At 37.6% G+C, this 27,196-nt stretch overlaps 2 protein-coding genes across 12 annotated transcripts in view; one reads left to right on the top strand and one right to left on the bottom strand.

Moving 5' to 3' along the window:
* The window catches only part of NEMP2 (nuclear envelope integral membrane protein 2), a 212,248-nt gene that overhangs the window by 115,514 nt on the left and 69,538 nt on the right, over positions 1–27,196 (top strand). For 7 of the 10 annotated variants that reach the window (XR_012498488.2, XM_088793799.1, XM_074339370.2 and 4 more), the window contains one exon: positions 767–3,076. The exons of the other annotated variants lie outside the window; for them this stretch is intronic. Coding sequence is in view for 6 of the 7 variants with exons in the window: in XM_088793799.1 (XP_088649925.1) it covers positions 767–935 (169 nt within the window). In the remaining variant the exon portion in view is untranslated. Of the gene's footprint in view, positions 1–766; positions 3,077–27,196 lie in introns of those variants that run through there. 10 annotated transcript variants of the gene reach the window in all.
* The window catches only part of MFSD6 (major facilitator superfamily domain containing 6), a 61,618-nt gene continuing 42,522 nt past the window's right edge, over positions 8,101–27,196 (bottom strand). Inside the window, exons 3-8 of one of the 2 annotated variants that reach the window (XM_019740720.3) lie at positions 26,828–26,925; positions 14,625–14,786; positions 13,609–13,707; positions 12,108–12,388; positions 10,292–10,316; positions 8,101–10,130 (exon numbers count right to left, since the gene is read on the bottom strand). In XM_019740720.3, coding sequence (XP_019596279.3) covers positions 10,120–10,130; positions 10,292–10,316; positions 12,108–12,388; positions 13,609–13,707; positions 14,625–14,786; positions 26,828–26,925 — 676 coding nt within the window. In that variant the 3' untranslated portion in view covers positions 8,101–10,119. The remainder of the gene's footprint in view (positions 10,131–10,291; positions 10,317–12,107; positions 12,389–13,608; positions 13,708–14,624; positions 14,787–26,827; positions 26,926–27,196) is intronic. The other variant, XM_019740717.3, reaches the window with a different exon arrangement.

The raw sequence follows: 27,196 nt of genomic DNA, 5'->3' as shown, positions 1-27,196 counted from the left end.
TTCTCAGGAATTTTTTTCACTTTCCCATTCCCGAATCCCAAGAAAAGTTGGTCAGGAAATCAGGAAAATCTGCTCCTTGAACCCAGGTGGTTGGTTGGTAGTATCAGCCGTCCCTTTGTGGAAACGATTCATCGTGGAGAACAGAAAACAGTTTATATCTCTGGATTCGGGAACAGGAAAGCGAAAAAAATTCCTGAGAACGGGTGGGAATTCCCACCTGGAAACTCTTAATCTGATGTGTTTTACAGGGAAGGCCATAAAGATAGCTTTCATACGAGAAGGAGAAAGGTGGCACGGGATGTGTCATCTGCTTCTCATTCTACTGATGTGGGAAATAATTTCTAAAGTTCACCAAGAAAGGCATCACTGCCCCAACATCTTTTCCCTTACTGCTTTCTCGTCTTCATAGCTTTATTCAAATAACAATGCACTCAAATTAAAGATTGAAGGGGGGGGGGGAAGTACGACACTAAAATAATGAGTAAAGAATAAATCTAAGAAGAGAGGAATTAGGAACCAGCATTGGGTATGTTTAGCAGCACTCAGTGCATATAAGTCTGGTGCCCACTTCTCTACCCTTTCCATGACTATCTGGAAAAGGATCACATAAGCCGTTCCCGTTTTTACACCCACTGTGTAAGTGCCATTCTCTATTGCCACAAAGTCCAATTTAATGAAAGAGGATGCGTGGTAAGGGAACATGTTCCAAATAAACCTTTCTGTGGTAACATTAACTTGATTTAAAACAAACACAAAAACTTAATAGGTTTGCAGAATTTGTTCTTGGAGGAAGCCACTTGTCTCCTGAAGAAATGAGTCTTCATGAAGAACAGTACGGCCTTGGGGGTGCCTTCTTGGAAGAACAGCTCTTTAACCTGAGTACTTCCTGCCAGTCTACCGCACATGGACTTCCTTCTGGACACGGAAGTGGGTAAAGGGCAAGGAGCCTGTTAAAGGTGTTCTAGGGCCCAGTGGCAAAGGCATTTGCTATGGAGAAAAATCAGATTGCACTGGAAAGGAAAACTAAACTCTACTGAAGATAACATCATTCTTGGCCTGATCATTCTTGGCCCGTTCTGCTATTTATTGTACTGTAGGTGGCCACCAAGATTCTATGGCACTATTCCAACTTTGCCTGAATGAAGACTTTCATTAGGAACAAGGGAATTCTGTTGATCTTCAAGGGGCCAGTAAGTATGAACAGGTGCTTCGTCAACACAAGGGCCTTAAATCCTTTTAATCCCCCGAGCCTGTGTCAAAAGACTGCATTGCTCTTCTTGTATGTTATTCATAAAGGTGCTGGCGGGGCAGTATTTTCCAAAGTACAGTCCACAGATGCTTATAGGCATTAGTCATAAAGGGATTCTGGTCAACTAAGATTGATGCAAAGTTAAAAAAATGTACCGCAGGACTTCTCAGAACCTTTAATAACACTGACGCACACTGAATCTCCTATAGAAGAGAAATTGTGTGTATCAGTTTCCGACTCAATTTGACCACAGAACTATTTTTCATGAGATTAATATTCTTTGGAACACATGTTTGGAAAATGCTCATGATGGAGAAATTGAGGTTCAGGGAGGTTGAATAACTTATCCAAGACCACAGAGCTATTTAAAGGCAGCCCTGGGACTAGACCTTCAGCCCTAGCATTGCCTACGACTCAGGTAGAAGGGACCTTTAGAGGTGAGCCAAGAGATCATCTCCCTACAGCCTTGGGTCTCACAATGTTGGTTACTTTATTTTTTAATAATGGCCAGTGAGCTATTTGATAACTGTGACAAAGAAACATTTCCTAAGATTATATTTTAAAGTTTTGAGAAGACTTTTGTAAACATATATAAGGATTAGAAATTAGAATTACTTTCTATATTTTTTTGTATGTTGAAATTGAAGCCATTGAACCTCTTGTGGCATTTTGAGTTGACTGGTCCAACTCAAAAAAAAAGTTGCTTAGTTTTTAAAAGTTGCTTAGTTTTATATGTTTGTAACAATTTCCTACAAAACAGATTTATGATCTTTATTTCCCTATTGAACTCTATTTAAGGGTGTATGGATTTGTGATCTTTCTTACAGAGAACAAATCTTTTCTTGATTCATGATGATAAACTCCAGAGTAAAGTGAGGGACCAGCTGAGCTTTGACCCTGAAGAAAGGAGGCCTAAATATAGGTCTAAGAAAAGATCTGAACATGGCAAAGCAGTCTAAGCATTAAGATGTTGCTAAACTGATTCTCAGTAAGAATCAAACTCAGGCTTTTTTTTTTTTTTTTTTCTGCAATCGAATCATAATAGTGGCATAAAGAAGGAGGAATCTCAAGAGAGGTTAAGGTGGTCGAATGTGTAGAGAGTTTAGGCACTGCTTTTCCTGGGCCAGATTTAGTACAGTTGTTTTAAATTGTTGAATAAGAGCATGGCTACCCATTTAAAATTTTCTAGATTGATTTTTAAATATTTCTTCTTTAAGCAGTGTGTGTTTTACAGGTCTCTGTTTTTGCCAGATACCTTTTCCTGTTAGGAGCTTTGCTATTTTTGTGAAATGCACCAAATTCAATCTGTGTTTTCACATAGACTCTGATTTTAAAAATCGAAGAAAGTATCTTTTATTCAGATTTATGATGATGATGTTTTATAAGTGTAAACAGTTCTAACATCATTTTTGTTGTAGCTCAATCTGATCTTTTTCATGTTTATTGGTGATATATTATAAATGTATCAGATGCGTCAGTGGTTGTGCTCACCATGTTCATCTCCCAAGAGGCAGGTTGTGTCCCTCAAAATGTGTGTGTGTGAATCACAGGAAACAGTCTGCTGGAGTTCCCAGGGCACATCCCAGCCAAGACAGCTACTGGGTCTCACCTGTGTCAGGGTGAAGAGGTGCTGACAATAGAAGGAAGCAGTTTCTAGTGGGCCAAGCTGGGTATAATCATTACAATAGCCAAAGAACGAAGAAAAGAGCAACAATCTTCCAGGATGTTGTTTTGGGTGTTCAGTTTTAGAAGAAATCATGGATTTCTCATTGTCTGTTATACGAGTACTGTAAAAAGCGAGCAATTAAAAGCATTACTTGAAATACATTTGGCATTATTTCTGTTGTGTTCATTTGATTTGGGATTTATTATAGCACTAATCACAATTCTAATCCCCATCAGCAATAATACATACCGTGTTTCCCCGAAAATAAGACCTAGGCTGACCATCAACTCTAATGCATCTTTTGAAGCAAAAATTAATGTAAGACCAGGTCTTACATAAGACCTGGTATTGTACTGTATTGTATAAGACCGAGTCTTATATTAATTTTCGCTCCAAAAGATGCACAAGAGCTGAATGTCCAGCTAGGTCTTATTTTCGGGGAAACATGGTAGATAACTCCCATAATAGATCTTTTTCCCCTCCTTTCCTTTCTCCTTTTCTCCCTCTCCCTTCCTCTTTCCTTTCTTTATTCAAAGGCCGTTAAACAGTTTAAATGACCTTTCTATAAAACAGCTCTGCTCTTCACAGGTGGTTGAAAGTTGGCTTTGTGCTTCACACCACCAGAGGTGGGCAATTAAGGAACCTAACAGAACCCTTTGTTGTTTTGTTTTTTGTTTTTTCAGGATGTTTTTTATTAGTTTCAGGTGCACAAAACAATGTATTAGTTAGACATTTATCTTTTATATCCCCTCACACTGTGTTAACACCCCTCCCCCCATCCACTATCCCTCTGACATGGCACAGAGCCCATTACATTTCCACTGTCTCTATTCCTAATGCTGTACTCCGCTTCTTGTAACTATATATATATACTATATATATATATATATATATATATATATATATATATGCACATATACATATATATACACACACAGACACACAGATACATATATACACTTGTAGTTGACAGTAACTAGGTGAATGATGGTATATTTACTGATTAATAGAAGACCAGTGAAAGAAAAGAGTGTGCGGGGAGAATCAAGAGCTGTCCTTTGTTGTGTTTTATTGCTTATGCTGGGTTCCTCACAGAAGCTTACTGTTGTTAGCTAGTTGGACTATTGGACGCCCAAATGTGTGGGTGAGATGTAGTGTAGGTAGCCATGCTTAAACAATTGTATCATTCAAATGGTATTTTTAAAAGATTTTAAAACACGTTTTACATATCACAAAAAATTCTTTGTGAATTAGTTGTATGGTTCGCCAGTAATACTTAGGGCTGAAATTACAAGAGAGTATCCATCTGACATTTAGGACAATATTTAAGATGTTTTAGATAGTATGAAATTTGGAATAGATGATGGATTACATCACTGTATCTAAACATGTGGATGAATTAAGACCCCTGAAATGATGTCAAGAAAAAGGATCTTATATTATTCTGTATGTGATTGTTCCCCAGAGTTAGAGGAGTATAATTTTTTTAAACCAGCTTTTTTTGTCCAACTGATAGAATGATTCTGGGCGTAGATAACACAGTGGATGTGGAATTTTGAAGAAGCCTGCAGTGAGCGGTATTTTTAGGTGATTCCAGGAGCAAGCTGCCTTCTGAGAGACCCCACAGAGTGGCATGACATTGACGAATTAACCATATGGATGTGACTCTTGGCCTTACTGATTGAGAACTTTGATTTTTGTTACTGCACCATAAGACCTGTGTTACATTAGCCAATTCATATAGTCTGTCCATTTAGTGATTCACAGCCAACAATGTAACTGGCATAAAAGCAGTTGAATTGATAATGACCAGCACATTTTCTCTCAGAAAACAGATCCAAGAGGGGTCAAATTGTAGTAAGAATGTTGCATGGTGAACAGAAAGAAGAAAAAGGGAGTTTGCTATATAATTCACATGTTTAATGTCATCAGACCAAAAAATCTAATGCAAACACCCCACAATGGGACTAGCCTTGCTAAAGTGATGGGATAGTCAGTCTGTTGGCCAAGACTACCCCTGCCCACTTTTTCCTCTCTCTGACTATTTTTCTGATCTTTTGTTATTGATCAATCCGTATCCTGTTCTAGTGGGCATGTTCTTCATTCAGATAGGTTAAAATCTTGTCTTTCTCTGGTCTGGGAGTTATCTAGTTGCATATTTTTGCTATGATCCCTGAATGTGCTATCTTAATAGGTCACCAGAGACTTAGGATGAGTATATTATTTACCAGGATAAATCTTAGAGGTGCATTTAGTGGGATAACTGCTCGTGTTGTTTTAATAATTTGGGGAGGGGGGATCTGTTTGTTTCTAGATTTGGTCCATTTTACAAAAAAAGTGATCAAAAGGAGAAAGGGGAAGAATATTAGTATTTATTAGAGATTTATCAGCTACTACACTAGCTAGTTTCTGTGTCTCTTCATTTGAACCTCATAACCACTCTGTAATGTATTTTAGTATTTTTCCATTTTACAGTTGAAGAAAGACTCAGAGAAAGTAAGACAGGTTGCTGAAGAACAAATATACCTAGAGATAGAATCAGAATTTGAGCCCCAGTGGGTCAGTGCCCATAGACTCTCTACTTCCTTTATTGCCATCTTTTAAAAAAAAAAAGTTTGTCATGGAAGTGGCCCCATGGCTAATACATTCAAGAGATGCCACATCTGTTGATGTGCTGCACGTCAGTCATGTGTCTTGCAGTTCTGTGTGCAGGAGGTCTGGGCCACAGCAGTGCTTCTCAGCCAGCGGCAGTGGGCCAGTCCCCCCGCCTCACCCAGTCCATCACACACAATACTTTTGTAAAAGATACTAAAAATCAATTAGAAAAATGAAATAATTTTTAAAAATACATACCAAATGTAAGCCCAGTGCCAATGTGATGGGGTGTCATGGCAATGTCAGATTGCCTTGCATGTTTCAAAATGCTTCATTTCTATTTCGTCACACTCCAGAAACAGTTTATGGAGAGCACCAGCCCACGACTACATTGGTCTAGATGTTATTTTTCGAGACCCCGTTGATCTTTTTAGGGGAAAAAAATTCCTAAACTTTCTGAAGTACAAGTTTACAGTTGAAAAGAATAGTACCCTCAGCTATTGGGGAAAGAACATGATATATAATTTGTTAAATGATTATAAAGTTCTTGTTTACACTTGTTGACACCTTTTAGAAGAAAAAGAAACATTGAAATTGTAGAACAAATGTCATAACCTCTCTGCATTCTTGGCACGCTATGGAATTGTCAGTTAGTTGACATTTTTTTTCCATTCTCTTCCACTTACGTTTTGCTTAATTTTGTCTCTTAGCTCATATCTCCAACCACTTAATGGTTGGAACTGAATGTTTTATTGCACAGCTTACTAGATATAGGTAAACATATTTAACATAGCACTGTAGTTTGGGAGAATGTCACATCATAGGTTTAAATGTTAACCAAATACTAAGAGAGCTAGGCCCTGGTTGGGGAAATGAGATAGCAGTCCTCTTGCCACAGACTATGCCACACAACAATGGTGGTATTTATGGAGTGTACATTATGTGTCAGGTATGTCGTTTAAACATCAAAACAACCTGTAAGCAGACATTTATCACCTTAATTTTACAGAGGAGGGTCCTGTGGCCCAGAAAGGTTATGTATGTATGTAACTTGTCACTGGCAGAGGTGAGGCTCAAAGCCAGACAGTGGGACTGCAGAGCCAGCACTCCTACCCCCAGCACTGTAAGGTTCCTGGGTTGCCATCTAAAAACTGGGACCTCCTTGGAGCCACAGTCGGGCAGGTGCTGCCTTAGCCACCTGAAGCTGTGGGAGCTGAGTGAGAGGTCGGACCCATCTGGACTGGCTCATTTCTTCCCCATTCTAACTTTCCAGTTACTCTCTTAAGCCACACTTTGTCCTGGCATAAGGTAAATTACTTGCTGATTTGAGAAACCACCCCCCCTTACTCTCACCCATTTATTTTGTGCCTATGCAAGTACCAACGTCTCCCATCTCCCCAATGGTTTGGAATTCTTGAGCCAGGTATTCTTAGAGTTTTGCTGAAATGACAGTAGTGGTTTAGGGCTTTACAAGTAGCTTTGTCTTGTCCTCATGTACTAAAGGACAGAAGAATTCCTGAATGGAAAGTCACCTTTGACTTCCCTACTGTCAACTCTTACAGCATGCCCTCATCTTCACAGAATGTTAACTTAAGGGTCTATCTTTTCACACTGAAGATGAGGAAACAGGCCCAGAGATCTCCCAAAGGCGATTTCATCCTCTGTACCGTCACGGTTCAATATGGTAGCCACGAACCACATATGGCTGTTTAAATGAGAAAGCTGATTCCTCAGGTGCACTAGCTACACGGCAGTGCTGACAGCCACCTGCAGCTAATGGGTACTATTCCGGACGGTGCTGCTCTACAAAGTTAGCTTTGGTCCCATCACTAAGCTGTGTTCCCTCCAGAATTCTATTGAAAGTGGGGATAGTAATAAGGACAAAATGATAATCTCAGCACATAACAAGCACCCAGTAACTATGGGTGTGGTTCACTGCTGAGCGCCAGATTGGCTGTAAGAAATACTGCTGAAGTGATGTCCCAGCACCAGCAGCAGCTCCAACCCCAGCAGTACTGTGGGAACTGCAAATCAGAGGGAAGCGCTTAGCTGACTGCTTCATGTGGCCAGTAAAGCAGCACTTTTCTTCCTATGACTTGTTCAGGCTTTACATGAGGTTTACTGGCAAATGGAGATATATGTATTATAATGTATTATTCTACTTACGGCTTTGAGTGATAGTTTAATAACTACCAACTAACTTCTTTGGATCCACACAAGCTTAGCACTTTGGGCAGTTCACTTTTTCTACAATCATAGGGGAAAGAGTATGAAATAAGTCATTAAGGCAGTGATTACCAGCCTGGGCTTTGTGACACCCTGGGGTATTTCCATGGAATCTCAAGGGGGGTTATAAAATTCTCAAATCAAAATTTAATTTGAATTCACTTTAATATGTTTTAAAATGCCACTTTGAAGAAAGGAAGAGAAAGTCACAAAGTCCACAAACCCATGAATGTGTCTAAAAGGCTGGAAATTACTGCATTATTGAATCAGCTTTCACAGTAAACGTTTCATAACAAAGCCCTTGTTGAATCTGGTCTTATCCATTACAGAGTCAAGTACTTCGATTTGTCTGGTCACATCTTCATCATTTAAGAAATGTTTAAAAATGGTATTTATTTTTATTTCAACATATCAACTGTGCATTTCCAAAACAGCAGGCTTTTCAAAGGAATAAATCAGAACTGTAAACACAAGATACAGTATAAGTTTTTGACTTCCTACAGTCAGTTTCACAAATCCACATACTGTACATTCGTAGGTGAGGTTCAGCCTATCACCCATTTCTTTATTTCTATAATTACATAAGCATAATAAATACATCTGATTTTTAAAGGTCACTTAAAATGAGTCATGATAATTTATAGTACAGTACATTTCAGTTCAAGTGCAAAAATAACTATTTGCTTAATTCAATTTCTTTCCATTATTTTATTTTTAAGCTGTGTTTTGTGGTGAAGCTAGATATCCAAGTGCAGAATTTCTTCTCCCAGATGCAGTTTGGGGCAGAAGCATGGTGTCATGGAGAAGCCCTCACTTTACAACTGATCCTGTTTAATCAGGGTCAGAGGGTAAAGTGAGTTGCTCCTTTTTAGCTCTGTTCTTTCCTCTCTCCTGTGCTCATCCACAGCTATTTTACACACTATAATTGACCTTCATTTACTAAAGCAGTGTTCCCTTTCCATAGCCCTCCCCCAAGGCTTCCTATTAACCTCAGCTTTCATTTTTAGCAGCAAGTATAATGCGTGATGCACCCAAGCCATTGTTCTGGCAGTAGCTGTCATGTTTACAGTAGCATACCCACATCTGAACTGGCCAGTGTCTGACTGTGTCCTCAAGGGAAAGAATACACTGAAATGTGTTTCTTTAGTCATTGGAAAGTACAGTTACTTCTTATTCCTGTCCTTTCCATTCCTGGTTTCCTATTCAACAACTTTTACCCCTCACCAAAAACAAAACAAAAACTGACCCATTATGTAATTTTTAAAAATTGCATCCCTTTCCCAGGCACTTAAATCTTATACTGTTATTTGTAAATAGTACTGCTAAATTAAAGAAACTCTTAGGAATTCAGTGATTTTTAAAAATTCCATCAACTAAGTAGAGCCTGAATCACTATAAAATTATAAATAGTGATATCGGCTATTTACAGTATCAATATATTTAGTAAACCCTCGTCTACCAGGCCACAGGATACGGAGTTGGTTAGTTTATTTGGAATATTCCTTCCTCTGGTCTTAAAGCCCATTTAAAACAAAAGGCATTTTAAAGCTCAGCTTAGCTTGCAGTTGTCAATAACAGCTTTTGCTCAAAGAATTGACTATTTTCATTATATACCATACTCATATAAAAATATATTTGCTAGAGATATGCCAAGTTTCTGATTAAACGTTTTCCCTTTTTTAAACAAAAGCATATACTCTACTTTCATCTGCTTACTGTATTTAAATCTTCTTTTTAAATGGTTCTTGGTAAGAGGAACAAAATTATAAGTGTATTCTGTTTCTTCCCAGTTTGCATTAAAAACCAAATAATTAGAATAATCAGAAGAGGGATGTTATATCAGCACTTACCTCGAAACACTTTCTTTCCCTCCACTTAGTGTAACTGCTGGTTGCAACTCTCCCTGCCCTGGCAGAGAAGTCCTGTAATCCTTAACCTAACCAACCAAGTCCTCACTGAACTCCATTTCCCTTCAGTGATTCCAGTGGGAGTATGGAAGGTAAGCTGTTTCTGCCAATATGTACTGTAGCTCTTATGTGTGTGTTTCCATGTTAATGAGTTCAGGTATTTAGAAGCGTGTGTGGTGCTATGCTCCTCAAGGTGAAGCATGTCCGGGGTTTGGGGCACGTCTGCCTCTTGTCCTGGCAGAGGAGCCCAGTTCCATGCAGGGTGTGAAATGAGCAGGACCCCTCAGTGTCCCCCAGAAGCAGGCTGAGCCTGCTGGTCCTCATTTTCCTTTGCAGTCTGGTCCACACTGGGGAGAACAGGGCTGCTCTGCATCTGAGATGCTGCTGCTTGAGGGGATGGCTGGTTTCTGGATGGGTCAGAGGAAATGTCACGTGGGACAGGCTGGGCTCCACCAGCTGGAGAATCTCTCCGATTCTCACTGGTCTCCTGGAAGGAAAAAAATAAGAGATGCCTCACGGTCAGTGCTAGCAAATAAATGCAACACTTTTTATATGCTTCCCAAAAAGATATAGGAAACATGGGGAGATCATCATCAAGTGACCACTCCAGGGAACAAGTAATAGAAGAATAAGAATAGAATGTCTTACCTTTCATCTCTTTTCCTACGTGCAACTGCCAAAGCCGCATGAAAAATACAAACACTATAAGCACACGTATCTTGTGGGTAAAGGAACATTACTACCAAAGTGCCTACTAGGCAAACAATTTACATTAACAAATATTTACTGAGTCCCCACCAGCCACTGTGGCAAGTCACTGGGCAAGCAGCATGGCATGAAACTCAGGCCACTTGCTGAGACCACAGAATTCAACAGTTGCTAGGCACCTTGTCTAACAGGAAGTAATGCATTCTCCATCTCCGAGACAGGGCCACAAAAGAATATCCTGAAATTAAGAGCCCTGTGTATATTTGAGATTTTAAAGTATACACTGAAAGTTAAAGACAGAACATCCACATAAAAAAGGGAATGTAAACAAGCACTTATGTAAGCAATTGTAAAGAACTGTGAGTACACACTCCAGCAATCACCCCATGGCATCTCTGTAAAAGGCCACACTGCTATATTCCATGCCACAGTCATTTTTACAAATCAGGAAACATTTTTAAAATGCATTTTTCCTCTGAATTAGTACCTATCATTTCCAGAAGCTGAACACCAAAAAACAAATGTTATTTCTGTGATTGATTCCAAAATGTAAAAAATAAATAAACAAATTTTACTATAACAGCTTCTTAATAAAAATAACTAAGCCATACCGGCCAGTGTTTATTAAAATTAACATACCAGAAAAAAATTTAATGATACCTAAGCCCGATAGGCTTCTGTGAAAACAAGGATGAGTACCCAAAGTAGCGAAAACACTGCTATTCAAGCAAGAGACACCATCCTTTCTGTTGCTTCACCTCCCTGCTTCACACCCTTTATGTGCCCCTCTCACCTTGATATTCTCCTTCATGACTAAGCAGAGGATTTGTGTGAGTTATTATCTGGGTAAATAAATAGGATCACGCATAGACCAGAATGCATTATGGTTATCAATGAAGAATGAGATTTGGTTTAAATTACAGAAATATTATGTTAGTTTACAAAGTCATGATAAAGGTAGTTCAAATTTTCAAAAACAGAAGTTACCCAAATTACTTAAGTCTTTCCCTTTATTCCCCTCCCCCATAAGCTACTCTAGGTATAGAGCTGACAGGATGCATCAAGTAAAAGGAAATGATTAACATAAACACAAGGAAGTGGACTCATTACTTTGGCCAAACTGTTCATAGAAGTCACACTTAATCATTTTCCAAAGGCAGAATATAGCTTTAGTTACAATCACCCACACTTTTTTATCAACATGATTTACTTTACTCAGGAGAGATCACACCTGTTAGGACAAGAAAAATTAATACTTTTTATTTTTCATGGAGGGCCTCCAGCAAAACCCCACTTCCCCTGCGTTAGGTGTCATCATCAGACCCATACAGTGGCTCAGGGTACTCATTAATTCATCAAGTATTTGTTAAGATCCTATTATATATAATGTCCCCATTAGAATTTTAGAATCACAGCGATTAGTGCCCCCAAAGCAAGAATCATATATTTTTGCTTTGCAACTGCAACTGATATCTGACAACACTGAAATTTTAAAGAAATATACAAAATTAGAATAGAATATTCAACACTTTCAAGAAGCGTTGTCTTCTCTTTGAAACCTTCCTTAACTCCATAAGGCAGAATTATCCCTCTGTGGAATCCTGAACACACTCCATAATGCACTTGTCACAGAGTACTGAAATTCCTTGTCTGCATGTTTGTTTCCCCCACCAGACCTTCCATAATCTCACTGAGTGAATAACTGAATAATGGAAACACTGGGCACACTTAAGGTAGGCCAGCAGAGGAACTTTACCTGTAAGGGCTGTATCTCAGAAGCATTGTTGTCTCTTGTGAGCTGCATCATCTCTTTAATTTGGTAGAGTGCGTAGACAAAGGTCACCCAGGGAGAGGAACTGACCCCCCAGGCTGGCTTGTTCACATCCTCTTGTTCTTCCTGGTGCTTGGTTTTCTTGGGTGGAAGTCTGGGCTCAATGCGTGGCATGATGTCTTCTGTCTGTTGCTGTACCAAGTCGATGGTTGCTATGGGAACAGGACTTGATGGAACAGGAATCCTTTCTGCCAACATTGTCTTGTCTAGAGAGAGAAACATGTTTGAATCATTTTTCAGTTTTCTACACATTTAAACAAACATAAAAATAAACAACTAAATAAGCATACAATCCCACAAGCCCATTCTAGTGTGCTTGGCAACGTTAGTAAATTGCTGTATACCAAAGGCTTCTTTACTTGGTCCAAGTACTGAGCAAGTGAACATGAGGTTACTCTTCCAGGGTCTCTTTACAGGATTTAATACACATTAACTAATACTTATTTATAAAATGTATTGTTCATTTAACTTCGATATAACATCTGCGGGGCAAAGGTTACAGTGAATGTTGCCTTAGGCCCACTTACAGTATGAGATTTTAAAGATAAACATCAAAACAGGAAAAGCCATGCGATAGCTGTTTTTATTGGCCTTTTACTGAAGGCAAGGAGACCGAGGCTATATAAGAGATATGATCCAATTAAGATGATAAAAGAACAAGAATGAGAAAAACCAGTATTGGTCTTTCTTTCTGAATAACTTGTTGGGATTAAAATTTATCTCTAGGGTTTCTGTAACAGGCTAGTTTTCCTAACAAAAGCATTTCAGGTACTTGAGGCAAACGCCAGTCAAACGACAGGACAAAAAAGACAATGAGCTCCGTTCTGGAACCTAAGACCTCAGCAGGAATATTTCTATTCTACTGGTTGCCCTTCTTCATAAAACAAAACAAAACAAAAAGTTCATTTAAAAAAAGACCTGAAAATTTGTTCTCATTTAAACATAGTATTTGATATAACCTTCTTTCTCTATAACAACTTTAATGAAGGCTATGCCTAATTGATGGAAAACTTCAAATTTAAAATTTAGACATTTTTTCCAAAGGAAGGTATAATAAAAGCATGCAGATTAATACCACTGCCTATCTCTAGTAGTGAAATTACTGTATACTCTTATACCTATTTAATTTAAATTTTAAATCCCTTTAGAATACCAGAGAAATTTAAAACCAATACTTCCCCAGTACCTTGTACCATAAACCAAAACAAGAATATCCCAAGCTATTTAAGACAACAATATTCTTTTCAACACAGTAGGTCGCTCCTCTCGAGCAACAGTACACATGAGTCCGCTGATAGACCAGAGAACATCGAGCCACGCAGCTCTGTTGTACACTCTGTCGCCACCTCTGGTTTCTGAAGGGTATGCATGGAATTCCCCACGGCTTCAAGCTTTCGAACCACTAAGAAAGAAGAGATATGTTTACCTTCTTCTTCATCTGGCACTGCCAGCCACTGGATCAGGGCAAAGAGGAGCAGGATGACCAGGCAGGCCATGCCGATTCCTCGGAAGGTTGCAGCAGCCCCTGGAAAACAAACAGCACTCTATAGAGTGATTCCAGGAAATGCAGGTAGCGTTCATCAAAAACGGGCACTGTGCTAAAGTTCAGTACGAAGGCAGCAGAGCTTGGGGTGACGCAGAGAATGGCAAATGGCCATTAGCTTCATCGAGTGAAACACACACACGGCGGAGTAGGTGTCAGGAGACCCAGGTGCTACTACTGGATGTGTCACTGGTCACATTTTAAAACTGCATTTATAAAGGACTATATATCTGGGTGCTTTTCACCATAGAATTCAGTGGTACTCTCTTTTTCATAAAAACCATTTACCTATTAAACAGCCCTACTAATGTGTAATTGGAGCAGTGGAGCTCAAACAGTGCTATAAATTTAGACATTCCTGGGCCCACCTTCCACAGACTGAGCAGTTAAGAGCCTAGAGCAGAATAACCTCATCTTCACCTCAGCCCCTGTAATTCCAATAAGGGAGATCTGACAGGGCTGACAGACTGTTGTCATAGATGTAGTGACATTACCGAAGCCAGCATATTGCTGGATTTTTCTGGTTCAGGATCTCATGATGGAATACCAATGATGAGTTTTCTTTCCTCTAAAATTATTACCAGCAGGTTTAGGGTAGTTTATGTCAAAGCAAAAGCCCATGTGCTTACTTCATTTGTCTGGCTCCGTTGAGGTATCTGTAGCATCTCACTAAGCTGTTGGTCAGGGAAGTGTGCACAGTTACAGGCTGGCTGGAATCACCTTAACTGAAGCACACTGCTTTACAGTTATGACTACCATGGAAGTGAGAAAGAGAATATGACTACTGGAGTTGAGCTTCTGGCAATCTTCAGTAATAATCTGAGTGCTCATTGAGGTGTTGCTGAAAAATCGTTAAGTTTTGTCACAGGAGAAAGGGAAAAAGAGAAAGCCATTCTTACCAAAATAATTGACTAACACGCCCCCGATCATGGCACCACAGCCTCTCCCCAAACCCAGGTGAAGGCCCTGCAGGATGCCCTGAGCAGACGTCCTCAGCTCGGGGGGAACAGCTGCACTGAGGTAAGAAATGCAGGCTGCCCAGATGGCCGCATGTGTCACTCCTGCAGAGGAAGAAGAACAGGAAGGATTGTCTGGTCAGCACTCCTTAGGTTATTCTTTTTTCAAACATGAGCTCTTCATTTAAAATACATGTATATATACACATATATCTATAAAATAAAAAGATATTTATTTATGGTAAAATATATGTAACATAATATTTAGCATTTTAACCACTTTTAAATGTATATTAATAGTTTAGTGGCATTAAGTACATTCACAATATTCTTCAACTGTCACCATCACCCATCTCCAGAACTTCATCATCCCAAACTGAAACTATCCAATAAACAATAACTTCCCCCATGCTTTGGGAACTATCATTCTACTTTCTATTTCTGTGAATTTGAGTACTCTACCATGTTTCCTCAAAAATAAGACCCAGTCTTACATTAATTTTTGTTCCATTAGGGCTTATTTTCAGGGTATGTCTTATTTTTTCATGTACAACAATCTACATTTATTCAAATTCAGTCATGTCATCTTCTTCTGGAACATTGTCATAACGTACTAAATGCATCCGTCTGGCTGACAATCTTAACTGGGGCTTATTTTCAGGGTAGGTCTTATTTTCGGAGAAACACGGAAGGTGCCACATATAAGTGGAATCATATAGTATTTGTCCTTTGGTGTCTGGCTTATTTCACTTAGCTGAATGTCTTTCAAAGTTCATCCATGTTTCAGTGTGTCCAAATTCTTCCTTCTTAAGGATAATATTCCATTATATGTAGATAACACATTTCGTCTATCCATTCATCTATTGATGGACATTGGGTTGTTTCCATCTGTTGGCTAGTATTGTATTGTGAATGCTGCTGCTGTGAAAATTGGTGTGCAAGTATCTGTTTGAGTCCCTGCTGTCAATTCTTTTGGGTATATACCTAGAAGTGGAATTAATAGGTCATATGGGTAATAATATATCTAACACTTTGAGGAATGTCTAACTGTTTTCCAGAGTAGCGGCACCATTTTACATTCCCACCAGAAATGCACAGGAGTTCCAATTTCTCCACATCCTCACCAGTAGGTATTTTCCATGTTTTTCATAATAGCAATCCTAATGGGTATGTAGGGTATCTCACTGTAGTTTTGAATTGTATTCTTTAATGACTAGTGTGAGGCTGAGCATCTTTTTTTATTTTTGTATTTATTGGTAATTTGTGTATCTTTTCTGGATAAATGCCTATTCAAATCCTTTGCCCATTTTTAAATTGAGTTGTTAGGTTTTTGTTTTTGTGTTTTTTGGCTGTTGAGTTGTAGGAGCTCTTTATATATTTTGTGTATTAACCTCTTATTGGGCACCTATATTGACATTAAGATTATTTCCATTTTTTTCCATTATAATTAGCACCATGATTAACAATGTTGGAGATACAGCTTTTTACATATCTTAGATTATTTACATTGGCTATAATTCTACAGGTGGGGTTAATGATCCAAAGGATATAGCAGTTTTTATGCCTTTTAATATATAGTTCCAATTTGTTTTCCAAAAGAGTGTAGAGACCACTTACAATTATTCATTACCAGTTTCATTATTTCTTCACCATTTATTAGGAGGGAGGGAAGGATAAAGAGAGCAGGTTATTTTAATGTATAACAACTGTGCATTGTCTGAATTTAAATCTTTATTAAAGCACTGCTTTAACTGTATTAAAAAGATAATGACACAAGATATACAAGAAATATAGAGAAAGCAAGCCAAACACAACACTGCAGAAAGTCATCAGCATACAAGAGAAGAGAGCAAGAGAATAAAGGAGAGAAAAACTATAACAACAATCAGAAAACAATAAAATGTCAGTAACTATATACCTATCAATAATCACTTTAAATGGATTAAATGCTCCAATCAATGGATGAATGAATAAAGAAGATGTGGTACATGTATACAATGAAATATTAGTCATAAAAAAATAATGAAATCTTACCATTTGCAACAGCATGGATGGACCTAGAAGATATTATGCTAAGTGAAATAAGTCAGACAAAGATAAATACCATACGATTTCACTTTTATGTGGAATCTAAAAAACAAAATAAAACAGACTCACAGGTACAGAGAACAAACTGATGGTTGCCAGATGGGAATGGGGTGAGGGGATGGGTGAAAAAGGTGAAGGGATTAAGAAGTACAAATTGGCAGTTACAAAATATTCATGGATTTGTAAAGTACAGCATAGGGAATATAGTTAATTGTAATAACTATATATGGTGTCAGGTGGGTGCAAGACTTACCAAGGGGAATACCTGGTAAATTCTATAAATGTCTAACCACTATGTTGTACACCTGAAACTAATATACTGAATGTCAACTGTGACGTCAAAAAAAAAAAAAAAAGGAAACATCTTGAGTAAGATACTTAACCCTTCTGGATTTCAATTTCAATAAATTATAAAACAAACAAAAGATAATGACACAACAGGTTTTATAAATGGAAGGGATTAAGAAATCATCTGGTTCTGCCTAGATTAGTCATGGACTTGCTCCCTGAAAAATAATCTCATTTGGAGATAATAAATATTAAGCAAAAACAATTTTTATTTATCTTTAGCATTAGTTGTTAACATTCCAAACTAATCTTTAATGAAAAAAGAAAATTTTACTGCTTGATCTTATGCAGACTATGCTAGTTTTGTTTTTTTCTTTTTCTTTTTTTTAGTTTCAGGTATACAAAACAATGTAATAGTTAGATATTTATCACTTATATCCCTCACAAAATGATAACCCCCCTCCCCCAATCTACTACCCCTCTGACATCGCACACAGCCATTGCATTTCCACTGTCTCTATTCCTAATGTTGTACTCTGCTTCTTTTAAATATATATATATATATATATTCATTCATTATTGTTCAGCTTCAGCTTCAGGTGTACAGTGCAGTGATCAGGCATCTACATCATCCATAAGGTGGTCTCCCTAATATGACAAGTGTCCATCAGATACCCTACAAAATCTTTACAACATTATTGATTACATTCCCCAAATTGACTTTTGTATCCCTGTGGCAATCTTGTGGTTACTGATTGTGCTTTCTAAACCCCTCACCTTCCCCCTTATCCCCACCCCCCTTCCCATCTAGCAACCCTCAGTTTTTCCTCTGTGTCTCTGAGACTGTTTCTGATTAGTTCATTCATTTATTCTTTTCTTTAGATTCCACATATAAGCGAGATCATATGGTATTTGTCTTTCTCTGTTTGACTTATTCCACTTAGCATAATATTCTCTATGTCCACCCATATAGTTGCAAATGGTAAGATTTCATTCTTCTTTATGGCTGCGTAATACTCCATTGTATAAATGTACCACCTTTTAATCCAGATGTACCAGAGTTTCTTAATCCAGTCGTCTACCAATGGACATTTTGGTTGTTTACATGTTTTGGCTATTGTGTATAGTGCTGCAATAAACATAGGGGTGCATAAATTTTTTCGAATTAGAGTTTTGGATTTCTCCAGATAGATACCAGGAGGGGAATTGCTGGGTCATAAGATAGTTCCGTTTTCAGTTTTTTGAGATACCTCCATACTGTTTTCCATAGTGGCTGCACCAATCTGCAATCCCACCAACAGTGCACAAGGCAAGGGTTCCCTTTTCTCCACATCCTCGCCAGCACTTGCTGTTTGTTGATTTATTCATGATAGCCATTTTGACTGGGGTGAGGTGGTATCTCACTGTGGTTTTTATTTGCATTTCTCTAATGATTAGTGAGGTTGAACATTTTTTCATATGTCTGTTTGCCATCTGTATGTCCTCTTTATAAAAATGTCTCTTCATGTCCTCTGCCCATTTTTTAATTGGGTTTTTTGTTTTTCTGGAGTTGAATTGAGTGAGTTTTTTATAAATTTGGGATATTAACCTCTTATCAGATATATCATTGGCAAATATCCTCTCCCATTCAGTAGGAACCCTTTTTGTTTTATTGATGATTTCCTTTGCTGTGAAAAAAACTTTTTAGTTTGATGTAATCCCACATGTTTATTTTTTCTCTTGCTTCCCTTGCCCTAGTGGATATATGCATAAAAATCTTACTCCGGGTAATGTCTGTAAACTTTCTTCCTATATTTTCTTCTAGGAGTTTTATGGTTCCAGATCTTACATTTAAGTCTTTAATCCATTTTGAATTTATTCTTGTATATGGTGTAAGGAGGTAGTCCAGCTTCATTTTTTTCGCATGTGTCTGTCCAAGTTTCCCAGCACCATTTATTGAATAGACTGTCTTTACCCCACCGTAAATTCTTGCTTCCATTGTCGTAGACTAAATGACCATATAGGCATGGATTTATTTCTGGGCTCTCTATTCTGTTCCATTGATCTATGTGTCTGGTTTTACGCCACTACCATGCTGTTTTGATTACTGTAGCCTTGTAGTATAATAATCGTTGTACCTCCCACTTTGTTTTTATTCTCAAAATTGCCAAGGCCATCTGGGGTCTTTTATGGTTCCATATAAATTTTTAGGATTATATGTTCTATTTCTGTGAAAAATGTCCTTGGTAGTTTGATAGGAATTGCGTTGAATCTGTATATTGCCTTAGGCAGTATGGACATTTTAACGATATTAATTCTTCCTACCCATGAGCATGGTTTGTGTTTCCATCCATTTGTATCTTCTTTAATTTCTCTCTTCAGTATCTTATAATTTTCTGAGTACTGATCTTTTACTTCTTTGGTTAAATTTATTCCTAGGTATTTTATAGTCTTTGAAGCAATTGTAAATGGGATTGTTTTCTTAATTTTTCCTTCTGATATTTTATTATTGGTATATACAAATGCAACTGATTTCTGAATATCAATTTTGTATTCTGCTACTTGACTAAATTCACTTATCAGTTCTAATAGTTTTTTCGTGGAGTCTTTAGCGTTCTCTCTATATATATCATGTCATCTGCATATAAGGACAATTTTATTTCCTCTTTACCAATTTGGATGTCTTTTATTTCTTTTTCTTGTCTGATAGCTGTGGCTAGAACTTCCAGAACTATGTTGAATAGAAGTGGAGAAAGTGGGCAACCTTGGCTTGTTCCTGATCTTAAGGAGAATGGTTTTAGCTTTTCCCCATTGAGTATGATGTTAGCTGATGGTTTTTCATATATGGCCTTTATTATGTTGAGATATGGTCCCTCTATTCCCACTTTCTTAAGAGTTTTTATCATAAATGGTGCTGGATTTTGTCAAATGCTTTTTCTGCATTTATTGATAGGATCATATGATTTCTATTTTTCATTTTGTTAATGTGGTGTATCACATTAATTGATTTGCAGATGTTGAACCACCCTTGCATACCAGGGATGAATCCCACTTGATCATGGTGTATGATCTTTTTAATGTATTGCTGAATTCTGTTTGCTAATATTTTGTTGAGGATTTTTGCATCTATGTTCATTAGGGATATCGGCCTGTAGTTTTCTTTTTTTGTAACATCTTTGTCTGATTTTGGTATCAGGGTAATAGTGGCCTCCTAAAAAGTGTTGGGAGCCTTCCCTCCTTCTGGATTTTTTGGAATAGTTTGAGGAGAATAGGTGATAATTCTTTTTTGAATGTTTTGTAAAATTCACCTGTAAAACCATCTGGTCTAGGGCTTTTGTTTGTTGGGAGCTTGTCGATTACTGATTCAATTTCCCTGGTGGTAATCAGTCTATTCAGGTTTTCCTTTTCTTCTTGAGTTAGCCTTGGAAGGTTGTATGCTTCTAGAAAATTGTCCATTTCTTCCAGATTGTCTAATTTGTTGGCATATAGTTGCTCATAGTAATTTCTTAAAAGTTTTGGTATTTCTGTGGTGTCTGTTGTCACTTCTCCTCTTTCATTTCTGATTTTATTAATTTGGGTCCTCTCTTTTTTTTGATTAGTCTGGCTAAAGGTTTGTCGATTTAGTTTATCTTCTTTAAAAACCAGCTCTTGGATTCACTGATCTTTTGTATTGTTTTTCTGGTCTCCATTTATTCATCAGAAACTCTTAATCTATGTTTTGGAAAATTAAACTAAAAGATTAATATAAATTTAAGATTTAATCTGACTTTAGTCTGCTTTTAGCCAAAATGGAATTAACAGGGACTGGATTTTCCTTCCTGAAACAACCAAAACCTGGACAAAATATATGAAACAATAGTTCCCAAGACATGAGACATCAGCAACAAGGACAGTAATATCTGAGAGACAGAAGACAAATGAGGAGCCCCAGTTTACTACCTGGTTAGAGTTTGAAAGCTACAAGGCATAGAGAGGGATCCACTGAGTTGAGGAGGTGGAGCTGTCAGTCTGGGGTGACCCAGGCAGCTAGAGTTTCAGGTGAGAGTACCAGAGAGGAGAGAGCTTCACAGAGACGGACTGCAGAAATCTGCAGATGATTTCCCTCAATATTCAGCAGAGTACTGATCAGCAAAAGCATGTGTAGAAACTCTGTAAAGCCAGGGAAAGAACTATCCGAAGGCATTACAGAAACAGTACTCAGAACCCATAGAGGGCCGGGAATAGTACTGGTTTCATCGGCCAAACTGGAAAACTCATGATTCCTGGGATTGGCAGAGTACTTAAAAGGGTCCTGTGATAGTATTATGAAAGAATTAGCCCTCGTCTAAACATTTCTCTGGTCCCACCTATGTAATCTTTAAAAGCAAGACCTTAAAGGATCATACTGTTTCTAAGTAATTTAGCTGTGTGCCAGACAAAGCTCAAGAATATTTATAGGCATACAAAGATATCCAGCACCCAACAAGGTCTGACAAAATTCACTATGTCTGACATACAATCAAATTACCAGGGATGAGCTTACTTAAGTAGATTTCAATAATGGAATAAACATAATTTTTACTGGTCACATTAGATTATATGCCCTATACTTAACTAAGAAACAAAATCATTTTTCTTAGGCTTATACATGTTTCAGTAATCATTTCAACCAGGTTATTTTTTAACTAGAAATATGGACTAGATGATTAGAGGTACTATGCACACTTACTTAATTTTCAGAGAAGTAAAAAAAAAAAAAACAATTTTCTTTCTCTGGCTAAATAATTTCAGTACCTTAGATAATGCTGAGTTTCTCAGAACTGCCCAAAGACACAGCTTTTAGGTTGGAGAGCTGGAATACAACATAGTCTAACTCAAGCTTAAGTACTTTATGGTTTCCAGATTATTGCATATTTTGGTTTAAGTTGTCTCAAATAACTTATAGAATGAAGTGGGAGCATAAATAAGTGATTAAAATACACTGATATTTTTACAGTTATGCAATGGATGACAGGATCGTATCTTAGGAAAAATGCTATCTTATTAAAGGTTCAACGTTCAAATTTAGTTTTCAAAATTTTTTCACAGATTTATCAGTTTTTGAGATAGAACTTCCTGTGTTACTCAAGAGCTTTAAAAATTAGAAAAGAGAAATTATAGTATATTTTGCAGGGGACTGTAAAATTAAACAATAAGCATTTATAGTATATCATTCTATGTGCATGTCTCTTGGAGAATTCAAAAAGTATAAGGTACAGTCTTTACATTTAAGTGTTAAAATTAAGTCAGGAAGTAAAATTAGTATTTGTAAAATAATTGGGCAGCAATTAAGTGCTAAACAGTGTAATACAGTCCATAAGTTTGAGAACAATTCAGAAAAGGAAGAGCTAAGTGTGAGATGCAATTGCCAGAAAAGGATCCTTGGAGCAGATGACATTTAAAATGACTTCTAAATGGAAAAAATAACGTCTATTTTGAAGAAACGTTATATAAATACTTTTAGTATTTTTAGCATGGGAGTGACAAAGGATAAAATTGCTCTATTACAATTTATAAGTCTATTCCAATTAAAAATTAATTTTAACAGTAACACAAATTACTTTCATATGCGAATTTATCAACTGAAATGTTAAACTTAGAGCATTTGTCTATCTTACATGTTCATGTGGCAAGCTACTTGTGTTTCAAGGGTTAAGCCAGACAGAAAATTTCGAATGTGGATGATAGACTAGAATCATGTTCTGAATTTCCAGTCAGATAAGGACATCATAGTAATCCTTTCATAATTTTTCCATGTTCTTCCAGAACATAAAAAGAAGGAAAACATGGTTCTTACTCAGCTGAGTAGGCATATTAAGAGAGAAAAGCTTCATAAATGTCAGTTCAAGCCTTCCTACTGGAGATATTATAAAACCATCTTTCATCAAAATATTAATCCGGCTCCCATTGATCAAGCATCCTACAGAGAAAGACCTGACACAGCCCTCATTTTCACCCTTAAGTACTTGAGCCATTAATTTAAGCACTTCAAAAGGACCTCTTCAGTTACAGCAGCCCTGGGCTGGCCTTACTTTCTCCTTAAATACATTTGAATAGCAAGATCTCAAAGTCTTGCAAGGGTTCACAACCAATACCCACACAGGAAAGAGCATAACAAATCTGGGCTTGATTTTTATCGAAAGTATACTCCTGAACACAATCAGGAATGTTTAAATGTTTCTTGTACAAAAGTAAAGGAGAAAATTCCCATGGTGTTTTTCAAATGTGATCTTAAGAAATAAATATCAACTATCCCCCCCTGCCCACCTGCCCATATCACCTTGTCTCGTCCCCTTCAGTGGCCCACTAGGTGATACACGTTCTCATGCTGTCTGGGGATGAGGCAAGAGGTGACAGGATGAACAGACAGAAATCACTTCTATTTTTTAAGGAAACCCTCTTGTGTGGCACTGGTTGGGAATCAAAGAATGGAAGTGCTGACTGTTCTGTATCAGGTTTGTCAAGATGAGAGCCAACATCTCACTCCCCAACCCTCCCCCTCCTAAGCCTAGGTCTTTGGTAATGAGCAGGTAACAATTCCAGTCAAGGGATTTAGTGGCATCTATCATGACAGTGGGCTTGCCCTGTAATTAAATCATTCAGTGTTTCATCATCATCATTTCTCGTCTTTACTGTGTCTTGAGTAGAGCTGCCTTAAGCACAGGGGCTTTAACGTCATTCGGACAAGCCTTGTAAAGGACGAATCCAGACTGTTAAAAACAAATCTTTTCAGTCAGAAATATGTTCCTGTGATGCAGGATTTATTCCACATGGATGATTAACTATTTTCTGTGGGGTGGGCATGGGTCAAATAAAGGCAAGGGATCAGGGTTTTGATGTACAGCCAAAATACTCAGCACTGACTTGCACCAGAGAATGAAATCACCTCCTCCAGTTTTAGACACACAGAGCTCTGTGGAACTGGTCACAGAGTGCTCTGTCAGACAAGGAGACCCTGTATTTATAGATCCCCCTTTCCACTTGCTTCAGATCAGTAACTAGGTTTCTATCAGCACACGGGAGAATTAAATGAAGCACACAGTATAAACTGGGGACTGCCACAGGAAACAGAATTCCTGCTTCGATTCAGAACATGGCCAGCTCCCTCAATCCTGGGATAATTGCCCTGAGATACACATATGTATTATAAAACGATGTCCTGGGTTGGAAGCTTGGAATGATAACTCCACTGAGCCCCAGCCGCAGCACACCACTTAGATGCCCTGTCGGTGCCATTCTGCTTTCCACTTCTGAGCTTTGGCACATGGCTCTTCTCTACGCCAGAATGCCTGCTCTCTTTAGGCCGCCCTGTGGATTCCTACTCCCCAAATCCAGCTCATAGGTGATTTCCTTGGGGAATATTTCAATAGTATCTTCATCCTCCCACTCCTTGATTCACAAAGTTAATCATTCCTTCCACAGACCTCCTTCTCTGCTACCTGGCACATTTTTCTGATTCCACCTAACACACTGTATAGTAATTATGTGTTTACACATCTGGGTTCTGGAACAGATAGTGAGACCTTGAGGCCTAAGTTAATATATGGGGTTGTTTTTTTTTAAATTACATTCCCAGCACCCAGCATGCTGCCTGATTCTTAGTAGCTATTTAATATAGCTTTGATAAATTAACAGGAAAAAAGTTTTTCGATTCAGAACAGCATTTGCTTTTTCCTTATAAAATTCTTTTGTTCCTTTAACCATTTCATGAAAAGGCTTTTCTCTTTTGCTCTCTTTTCCTGAATCACTTAAGCAAACTGTCCTTTTCCAGCTTCATATTAAATTAAAAGGAGAAAAAATATATGCATATATTATTACAACATACTTTCTTCTTTGCAGACATACCAGTTTGTTATTTTTAAAGATTCTATACATTGTGGCATAGCAATAAAGCAGTTAAGTCAGGCGAGGATCCTACTTCATAGAACAGAACAGGCACTAGAGGTGGGAAATCCTAAATACTGTGTTGCATATATGAGGTGTAATCAAACAATATGGTGAATGTTTAAATAAAATTTATTACAGTAAAAAACGCATTGCAATTAATCTCCCTCAAAATACTCCACCTCACTTCAAACCACTTATCTCATCGTTCTTGGCATTTTCTGAAGCAGTTCTGGAAATCCTCTTTCATGAGTGTCTTTATTTCATCCTCCATCATGACAACGCTCCATGTCACATATCGCTTCTGGTATATGGCAATTTCTGTCAAATAAAAACATGACGGTGTGTCCTCATCCACCTTATTCACCGGATCTGGCACCATGCAACTTCTGGCTCTTCCCCAGTCAAAATGATTCAAGACATCGAGGCAGCCACGACAGTGCAACTCACGAAAGAGGACTTCCAGAACTGCTTCAGAAAGTGGCAAGAATGATGGCATAAGTGTGTTCGAAGCAAGGTGGTTTATTTTGAGGGAGATTAATGGCAGTGTGTCCTTTACTGTAATAGTTTTTTTTTATTTAAACATTTACTGTATTGTTTGATCACACCTCCTACTGTTACTGCACAATTCTTTCCTACAGTTCATATTTAGTACTTTGTTATTAAATGACGTAATGCTGAGATGTATGCCCCACCTCAGCGTTCTTCCAGAGGTCTAATTATTATAAACAATAATTTATTGTAAGACCAAATTTCCATTTTCTATAAATTTATCAACAAAAATCATGTTTCACCAATTACACCATTGCATCAGACCTGAGAAAAGCACCTTTAAAGTGTGTATATATTTGAATTTTATAATTATGATGTGAATTTAAATTATATATCCTTTCAATTAGGATAGGTTTTTCTTCCCCCATTGCTATGGTGGGATGTGATGAAGGAGCTTGCATTTTGTTTAGATATATAATTGTGAATCTTTCATCTTAGATATTGTGACAAGAAATTAATTATGTTGACTATGTTGCATTTGCATCCTCAGGGTTGGCGGAAATAATAATGGCAATTTATAAAGCTAATGAAATTGTATATAATCACAGACTGTATTTAGTACAATTAATGACTTAGAAGCCTGGGCTGTCCCGGAAGACCTCAACTCCTGTGACCTTGTCCTGAACCTTTGTTGTCATCATAATGCCAACCACCAAATGGTTTCGCCAAGGTGCTAACAGGTTTTCACGATATAGTTTGGATTATATGAGCTGCCATGGCAATGAGCTTAGAACAGATATCCGTGTTTTCAGTGCTCTTAAGCCACATTGCAAAAGCCTCCTAGGAATTTTTTCAAAGTTATATGTTGATGGAAAATAGTACCTTGTAGCAAAGAGAACTCAGGTCAGTATATGTGAGCAAAGATTTAATGGGAAAACAGGAGCCTGACTATAGTTATAAATCACTAAATGTGATAAAAAATAACTGATGGTATAAAATAATTATGACAACCTTTTGCATTAAGTGTAGTTTTATACCTATAAAAACAAAACACCAAAGTCATTAAAAGATAAATATTATATTTAAAACCACCTTTGGATATGTATGTCTCATAATTGTTCATAAGAGGTTATTCTAGAGGCCTCTCTGTTTAATTACAAGGGTGTGGGTCAAATCCAGCTTTGTTTGGCTCAGCAAACACAGAACAGCATTCAGAATAACTGAAGAACCCCTCCTCCTGATGTCACCTCTTCCTTAACAACCACTTTAAAATCAGATAAAACAGTAGGTCCACCCTTCCTTTGTAGAGTCACATGCTGAATGAAGGTCACAGAACTTTTACATAGTCATAGCTCAGTTAGGGAGAAAAATAATTCTAATTCCAGATGTTGACTTACCTTGAAGAACTTCCATGGGGAGAACAGTCCAGGCATTTTCCAGATAGGAAATATAAATATAGCGAGCTGTATTACAGGCCAGGCCAATATACAGAACCCTGAAGAAAGCAAAGAAAAAGAAGTCAAGATCCCAGTATCTGATACAAAACATGCAAATCTTACCCATATTTTCCCTGCCCAAACCATCCATCATCCAGCAGTGTTCCATACTTAGGAGTGGGGAAGCTAAAGGATAAGTAAAAAACCATGAACTAGGAATAAGATTTCTTCTAATTCCTTATCTGCCTTCAGCCTTTCAAAATGCTTGTTAATATAAAAGCGAACATCACCCTTCGTGAAACTTAATTAGCAGCGAGACAATGTTTTTTT

This window comes from Rhinolophus sinicus, chromosome 17 (genome assembly GCF_057876585.1).
Source record: "Rhinolophus sinicus isolate RSI-liver-muscle chromosome 17, RSI-T2T, whole genome shotgun sequence".
Classification (NCBI taxonomy): domain Eukaryota; kingdom Metazoa; phylum Chordata; class Mammalia; order Chiroptera; family Rhinolophidae; genus Rhinolophus; species Rhinolophus sinicus.
This window is presented reverse-complemented; position numbering and strand designations above follow the sequence as displayed.